The sequence below is a fragment of the Octopus bimaculoides genome, chromosome 4 (assembly GCF_001194135.2).
Source record: "Octopus bimaculoides isolate UCB-OBI-ISO-001 chromosome 4, ASM119413v2, whole genome shotgun sequence".
Lineage (NCBI taxonomy): Eukaryota > Metazoa > Mollusca > Cephalopoda > Octopoda > Octopodidae > Octopus > Octopus bimaculoides.
The window spans coordinates 15,077,289-15,086,191 of NC_068984.1; the positions used below are offsets into that span (position 1 = coordinate 15,077,289).

The 8,903-nt window shown below is 37.3% G+C and overlaps 1 protein-coding gene across 7 annotated transcripts in view; it reads right to left on the bottom strand.

Moving 5' to 3' along the window:
* Positions 1-8,903, bottom strand: part of LOC106877240 (uncharacterized) — a 160,733-nt gene that overhangs the window by 33,802 nt on the left and 118,028 nt on the right. For all 7 annotated transcript variants that reach the window (XM_014926112.2, XM_014926104.2, XM_014926133.2 and 4 more), the window contains exon 5: positions 492-624. In XM_014926112.2, the coding sequence (XP_014781598.1) occupies positions 492-624 (133 nt within the window). The remainder of the gene's footprint in view (positions 1-491; positions 625-8,903) is intronic.

Here is an 8,903-nt window from a genome sequence, read left to right on the forward strand (position 1 = left end):
GAGAGAGAGAAAGGGAGAGAGAGAAAGAGAGAAAGGGAAAGAGAGAGAGAAAGGGAGAGAGAGAGAGGGAGGGAGAGAGAGAGAAAGGGAGAGAGAGAAAGGGAAAGAGAGAGAGAAAGGGAGAGAGAGAGAAAGGGAGAGAGAGAGAGAAAGGGAGAGAGAGAGAGAACGGGAGAGAGAGAGAACGGGAGAGAGAGAGAAAGGGAGAGAGAGAGAAAGGGAGAGAGAGAGAAAGGGAGAGAGAGAGAGTTTCCTTGGAACACAGAGAAAGGACAGGTGGAGGAGAGATGGTCAGATAAAGAGACTGTGATTATAATGATGCCAAATACAATTAGAGAAAGTGTCAGTCATTATTTGGTGTTCAAAACAACAACACAAAGTGATTACAACAACAACAAAAGTGATAAACATAAACAAAAAAGCATCATTTTTTTTTGTTTTCTTTTTTTTTTGTTTGCTTTTTTTTTGTTTTTCTTCTTCTTAAAACTCACTTGAAAGGGAAGCATTGATTCTAAAATTGTAGTTCCGAATGTATTTGTCTTCTCGCTGTAATGACAGCATGACATGGTTGCCTTCGTGGGAGTAAATTTTTCCAGGATTTGGAGATTGGCACGTCAATAAGGCCTTAAAAAAGAATGAACACAAATGAATAGAATTAAATGGAAGAAAAAAAGAAAGAAAAGAGAAACATGATAAAATATGACCAACACAAAAATTCTATTTGATTACTATAAAAAGGAAAATGGATTTAGTTTAAAGAAAAATCAATGATTAAAAACAAGTCTTAATTAAAGTACAGTGTTAATGGTGGTCATAATGGTGATAGTGATATGACAGAGATGTTTATGATAGAGTTGTGACATTGTATATGATGATGGTGGATGACAACAATGACAATAGCAGCCATGATGCTTACAGTAGTACAACAACAGCAATATATGTCAGTAACAGTGATGACTGTAACACATATAGGATTTAACTCCTTAGCACTTAAACAGGCCATATCTGGCACAGATATTTTCCCTCTCTCACTCTGTGGGAGAGAGGCACAAGCACATACACAGACATATACACACATGGCAGTAACTTCCACCTACCAAATTCAATCACAAAGCTTCAATGCTAACTATATTCTAACCAGCCGGATCCAACCTTTCACACTTACTCTTCAATGACATTCTAATAATATACAATCACAACATCAAAATTCTGAAGCTACAAAATAATGCGTGATTAATTTTAAAAAAAAACAATGTGAATGATAAAAGCATTACATTTGATTGAATAATCTGAATGCTAAAAGGTTTAAGATGATCTGCAGCTATTTATATTTATAAAATTAACCAAAATTAAACAGTATTTAATATGATAATTAAACATGTTGATAGTTAAGGTTTTTGGTGGGAAAGAATAAATCTCATAAGCAGAAAGCAGATTTAATCTATAACTGTTGGTTTAAAATATTAAAAGTATTACACCAAAATAATCAGATATTAGAGTATATATCAACATCACCACCACCACCATTTAATGTATGTCCTTTCTTCCATACTAGCATGAGTTGGATGGCTCAACAAGAACTGTGTGCTTAAGAAGCTTATCTCAAGTTCAGTCCCATTGCACGGCACCTTGGCCAAGTGTCTTCTACTATAGCCCTACGCCGACCAAAGCCTTGTTAGTGGATTTGGTAGAGAGAAACTGAAAAATCATGTGTGTGTGTGTGTGTGTGTGTGTGTATCCTTGTCTTGCCATCACATGATGGTTGTCAGGAAGTGTCACTGTCATACAAGCAATGTTGTTCTTTTCCAGGTTCTTTTCCCCGTCTTCTGTGGAAATATGTTCAGCCATGGAGAAAACTTTTACCTTCCTTGGAAGCAGGTAAGGATTGGTGACATGAAGGGCATTTGGCCGTAGGAAATCAGACTCAACAAAGACCGTCTGACCTATGCAAGTGTGGAAAAGTGGATACCAAATGATGATGACGATGATGATGACAATATATGGTAAGTACACTCTGTTTGGTCGTTGGTATCAAACAGTACGAAGAATAACTAACACCAATACGTAGTTTCTTTTATATGTTTCATCCCTAAGGTTGTGGCCATGCTGGGGCACGACCAGTAAAAAAAATCTATACATATAAATTTATATATATATATATATATATATATATACTTCTATATATAATGTCGAACGTGGAGGTGCAATGACCCAGTGGTTAGGGCAGCGGACTCACGGTCATAGGATCGCGGCTTCGATTCCCAGACTGGGCGTTGTGAGTGTTTATTGAGTGAAAACACCTAAAGCTCCATGAGCCTCCTACAGGGGATGGTGGCGAACCCTGCTGTACTCTTTCACCACAACTTTCTTTCACTCTTACTTCCTGTTTCTGTTGTGCCTGTAATTCAAAGGGTCAGCCTTGTCACACTGTGTCACGCTGAATATCCCCGAGAACTATGTTAAGGGTACACGTGTCCGTGGAGTGCTCAGCCACTTACACGTTAATTTCATGAGCAGGCTGTTCCGTTGATTGGATCAATTGGAACCCTTGTCATCGTAAGCGACGGAGTGCCAACAACAATAACATCTAACACAAGACATACATTTAATGTGTGCCATTGATTCACTGCTGTATTATTTCATATATCTATCTCACATCTACTTCACATACCTGCCTATATATATAACAAGAAATAAAGAGGATTAATAAATCCAAGCAGATATCTAGAAAGCACTCAGGATTTTTTAACTTCTTTCTATAATCTATATATGCTGGCACAACAGAAATGATCACGGATAATGCATGGTGTAAACATCAATTAAAGATGGGATTTTCTCCATTCTTATTCATGCTGTCAAATACTCTGAATTACCTTTATATATATAAAGAAATAGTTTTATTCTTAAACGCAGGATAATGCTAATAATATAGAATGAACAGGATAAAGTATCCATATTTTGCAGAAAAATCTGTCGGCGGCCAGCCATGAGACTGTCTCATGGCTGGCTGCCGACAGATTTTTTTCTGCAAAATATGGATAATTTATCCTGTTCATACTATATTATTAGCATTATCTTGCGTTTAAAAATAAAACTATTTCCTTATCTGTATCTTTTAATACGTCTCAACGCTTGTAAAGCAAACTTTGTTTGTTGACTTTCAATGCAAGTTGAATTTAATATATATATACATACATAGGCACGGGAGTGGCTGTGTGGTAAGTAGCTTGCTTACCAACCACATGGTTCCGGATTCATTCCCACTGCATGGCACCTTGGACGAGTGTCTTCTACTATAGCTTCAGGCCGACCAAAGCCTTGTGAGGGGATCTGGTAGATGGAAACTGAAAGAAGCCCGTCGTATGTGTGTGTGTGTGTGCACGCATGTATATGTTTGTGTGTCTGTGTTTGTCCCCCCAACATCGCTTGACAACTGATAGTGGTGTGTTTACATTCCTGTAACTTAGCAGTTTGGCAAAAGAGACCGACAGAATAAGTATTAGGCTTACAAAGAATAAGTCGTGGGGTCGATTTGCTCGACTAAAGGCGGTGCTCCAGCATGGCCACAGTCAAATGACTGAAACAAGTAAAAGAGTAAAAGAGAGAGTGTGTGTGTGTGCATATATATATATGTATGTATGTATATATACACACATATACCTGCATTTAAGCATTTATGCATAAAACTAATTTTAGAAGATAATTTTCAAGTTTGTCAGATAATAATGTGAAGCACACATTTCTATTATGCCATCGATAGATGAATTAGATAGATATAGTCTACCAGAACACTACTGTCTATCTTGGACTACGCTATCAAGTGTAACTATCTTTTCCTTAAGATATTAACAACATGATTTGAAAGAAATTTGGCCAATTAAGAACAACTGATGAAAACATAGGTAGAAGTGGCAAGGGCCGATCCCATGAGGATGAGTCTTGTGACAACTGGATTCCTTTTGAATCAAACCTGTCCAGCCTATGCAAGAATACAAAAGTAGACATGATGATGACGATGATGATGATGTGAATATATTTTGATACTATTAACATAGAAGTTCACTGTAAAAGAAATTTATATCAAATGAATATTTTCTTTATATATTTTTACAGTAAGAATACAGTAGAAAATATATCTGTTTACTATTACTATAAATCTCACTTGTACATCATTCTTTTCAAGCCGCATAGCCTTCAGAGACCATTATCGCAATGCTGTCATGCATTTTAATCCTATCAATTACATTTGACTCTAAATACATTTGATCACCAAGGACCTTTTAATCTATTCCCTTTATAACATGACTGCTGCATAGAAAAGGTTCACTTATTACGCCATTGCTCTGGCCTTAACATAATAATGACTTGGAAGTCAAATTATCCGTTAGCTAAATGAGAATTCGGATGCTGCTATAAATCTGTCCAATATTGGCATCACTTCTCTCTTTCATCCATTCATTCTACTTCATATCCTAGGCATGTTAGTTGATAACAGACAAAATGTTGGTCCTTAACAAGGATCCGTTTACAAAATAATAACAAGCAAGCGGGCAATTGCAAAGTAAATATCTCTCCTAACCCCTGAAAAGAGAGGGGGAAGTCTTGCATATTTATAAGGTCAATACTAAACCTTTTCTTTACAGGAAAAGGAATGGAAAATATTGAGAAGACTGAAATGGAAAACGCCTACATTGGCTATCAATAGCAATTTCAGAAATTAATTTCCCTTTTACATGAAAGAATTAATTAAACATGATGATATGGCTGAAGAGCAATAATGAAAGTGGTGTTTGACTACTATTCCATACACTGGACTAAATATATGAAGTTTATTCCATTGCCAATCTAAGACAGCCAAAGAATTTCAGAAGAATGTAATTTGTTTATTGAATCAATAAAAATCTAACAAAGAAATAGAAACCAGGAAAGACTGACTGTTTTGATAGTTTGAAGTAATTTTGTTTTGGTTTCAATGCTGGAAACTGCTTTCACATAGAACACAGAGAAGACAGGCTGTGAGGAAATTGATAATTAAAATAATGATGTTCAAGTAATAACATAATTCAGATATAATAAAGAAAAATGGAAGGAAAATAATTTTATACAATTGGAAAACTGGCACAGCCTGTTTTAAGAATAATAGAATAATTTTGAAAATCAAATAAGAATTCATATATTCTTCAAAAGCAAACTGTATGCTGAAAAATTCTTAAAATTTCTTATCATTATTATTATAATTAATAAATCCTACATTATATTGTCCAGTGTTGTCCTCAATCTTTTAGTCAACCTTTTGTAATCAATAAATTTATTTTGTGATGTTTGTATCTTTGTGGCAAATATTTACATGAATGCATGTATGGCTGTGTGATTAAGAAGCTCACTTTGCAGCAATATGGTTTCTCCTGTTATAGTCCCAGGTCGATGAATGCCGTGAGTGAACATGGTAGACAAACTGTGCAGAAGCCCATTTTGCTTGTGTGTGCGTGCATGTGTGTGTTTTTGTCTACCTCCAAACCATTTGACAACCATTGTTGGTGCAGTTCTGCAAAAGAGACCAATAGAGTAAATACCAGGCTTAAAAAGTAAGTCCTGGGGTCGGTTTGCTAAGCTCTCTTCAAGGCAGAGCCCCAATATGGACAATGGACACAGCTCAATAACTGAAACAAGTAAAATGATGAAAAAGGAAGACAGTAATAAGAACAGTAACGTCGTCCTTTATAGGACCGCCACATTCTGTTAGCAAATAAACTTTACTATTCGGTAATGTTACTGTATACCTCCCGCTGAGAGATTTAAAACAAGTTGTTTTTCCTCTATATGAGATCAGTGACTGTGTGTCGCTTAAAGAATACATAGTGTTTGCAAGTGGAGAAAGCTTTCATCAACAACCAGTGATTATCTGAGACTGAGGACAGTTAACCACCCAGAAACCATGGTCTGTGAGTATCATGTAAGGCTGGAGATGGGAGCAAATAATGATAATAATAATAATAATAATAATGGGAGGAATAATAATAATGATAATATGCTGGATCATAGATACAGCATGCCCAGCCGACAACAAGGTATGCGATAAGGAAGAAAGAAAAGTCGAATGATATGACAGGTTTGCTTGGGAAGTTAAGCAGTTGTGGTCGATGAAAAAGGTGGCAGTAGTACCAATAATTGTCGGAGCCCCGGGAACAGTGAGTAAAAATCTTGAGAAGTACATGGAACAAATAGGGGCTGCAATAAAACAGCACTGCTTGGAACCGCTCGAATACTCAGGAAGGTGCTCGAAAAATAAGATGTTACCTTAGTTCACTGGTAGTGAACAGCTAACACCGTAGTACATCTCCAGCATTAGAAGCTGTGCAAAGGCAATAATAATAATAACAATAATCCTTTCTACTTACAAGGCCTGAAAATTCTGAACAGAGGACTAGTTGATTATATTGACCTCAGAGTTTCACTGACACTTAATTTATTGACCCCGAAAGGATGAAAGGCAAAGTTGACCTTAGTGGAATTTGAACTCAGAGCATAATGACAGGCAATATACTGCTAAGCATTTCATTTAGCTTGCTAATGATTCTGCCAGTTTGTCACCACAAAGGCAATGAATTGGTGGATTAATAATAAAGATAGTGATTATCAAAAATAATGTAAAGTTGTTGTTTTCATAAATAAGGATAAGAATGAAAGTTCAGAAAATAATCAGAAAAGAATAAAACCATTTGCATAAAGATAATGGTTGAGGAAGTAAACATGGGAAGAAGACTGTCATGTCAGACTGTGAAGCCATTAATACCACTTTTGAACAATTGGAGGTTGGGGGAATCTAATATTTGCAAAGAAAGGAAGAAACAGAAGATTATGAATATTTCATTCCATACATATGAGACTGGCTTTACAAGCATGTCAAAATGTTCTAATATTCATAGGTGTGTGTGTGTGTGCGTGTGTGTGTGTGTCTGTCTGTCTGTCTGTATGTTTGTGTGTGTGTGTGTGTGTAAAGACAGATGATGCATAAGAGATAATTGTACAGAATTCTTTCAAGCTGAACAATCACATATTTCGGTAGCGGAATTATATCCTTGAGAATAAGTACACATATATGTACATTCATATATGCACGCATGCACACACATACATACACACAAACACATGCATTCATACATACATCTACATACATATGTGTGTTTCCAAGTTAAAACAAATAGTTTTATGTGAACATGGGTGTATTTAAGTACAAGCAACCTTTTATATAAATATATAGGTTTGTGTGTGTGTGTATATGTATGTGTGCATATGAGGGGGTACTGAAAAGTTATTGGCTTTAAGGGCATTGCAAAAGACCTGGTTGGAGGCCCAACCTTCCAAGTTCTTTTACAGGGTTTAGAAAAACTGAAGGATTGCTGCAATAATTGTGTGAATCTGAGAGGGGAATATGTTGAATAAAATCATAATTAACTAATCCTTCTGTATTTTCTTTTACCCAAAGTCAGGAACTTTCCAACACTCCCTCGTGTATACACACATCATCCTCATTGTTGTCGTCATCATTGTTCAACGTCTGCTTTCCATGCTGGCATGGGTTGGACAGTTTGACGGAAGACTGGAAAGCCAGTAGGCTGCACCAGGCTCCAATCTGATCTGGCAAGATTTCTACAGCTGGATGCCCTTCCTAATGCCAACCACTGAGAGTGTAGTGGGTGCTTTTACGTGCCACCAGCACAGGAGCCACTCTGGTAGTACTGGCATCGACCACGTTCAGATGGTGCTTTTTATGTGCCACCGGCACAGGGAGCCAGTCAGGTGGCACTGGCATCAACCCACACTTGAATGGTGCTTATTACATGCCACCAGCGCAGGTGCCAGTCAGGCAGCACTGGCACCAGCCACAAATTATACAAATGTATATGGAGCTTTTATGTATGGTAAATATTATTTTACATTCGATTTTCTCCTTACTGGCATGGGTTTGATAGGTCTCCTGAAGCTAATTGTTTTTACCTCCAAATGTATTTTCCCAACTCTTTTAGTTGCCTCTTACCTCATACATTCATATTATTTACTCATTCTAAAACTAGAAATAATGACACTGTACTAACTTACAATTAATGCATGTGTATATTTCAACTTTGTTTAACGTCCACTTTCCATGCTGGCATGGGCTGGACGGTTTAACTGAGGACTGGCGAACCAGATGGCTGCACCAGGCTCCAATCTGATCTGGTAAGGTTCCTACAGCTGGATGCCATTCCTAATGCCAACCACTCTGAGAGTGTAGTGGGTGCCTTTTATGTACCACTGGCATGAGGGCCAGTCAGGCAATACTGGCATTGACCAAGCTCGAATTGTGCTTTTTACATTCCACTAGCACAGGAGCTCGTCAGACGGCACTGACAATGACCCACACTAGTATGGTGCATTTTATGTGCCACTGGCATGGGACCAGTCATGCGGCACTGGCAACGACTGCATTTGAATATTGCATTTTAAATGCTACCGGCATAGGAGCCAGTCAGGTGGCACAGGCAATGGTCACTCTACACTCTTCAACATAAAGTAACACAGAAATGAACAGGGAGAGAAAATAGAAAAGGCTTTAGTGGCTAGCGACCTATCAAGGCGAATCACACACACTCACACACATATATATATATATTTCATTATGCTGAACCATTAATTCCTCCACATTTCTTTTCTCTGTTTTTTTTTTTCTCTCTCAATCCTTTTTGCTGAAGAGCATAGGCTCAAAACGTCAAAGACTTTTCTCTTCTTCCCAAGCATTAAACTAATACACCTGCTTGTTGTTCCTTCACCTGTCTTCATCTTTTATTTTTTTGTAAATTTGAACTGTGTGTGTGTGTGTGTGTGTGTGTGTGTGTGTAGTCTTTAGATAAGAATTGTTGTTT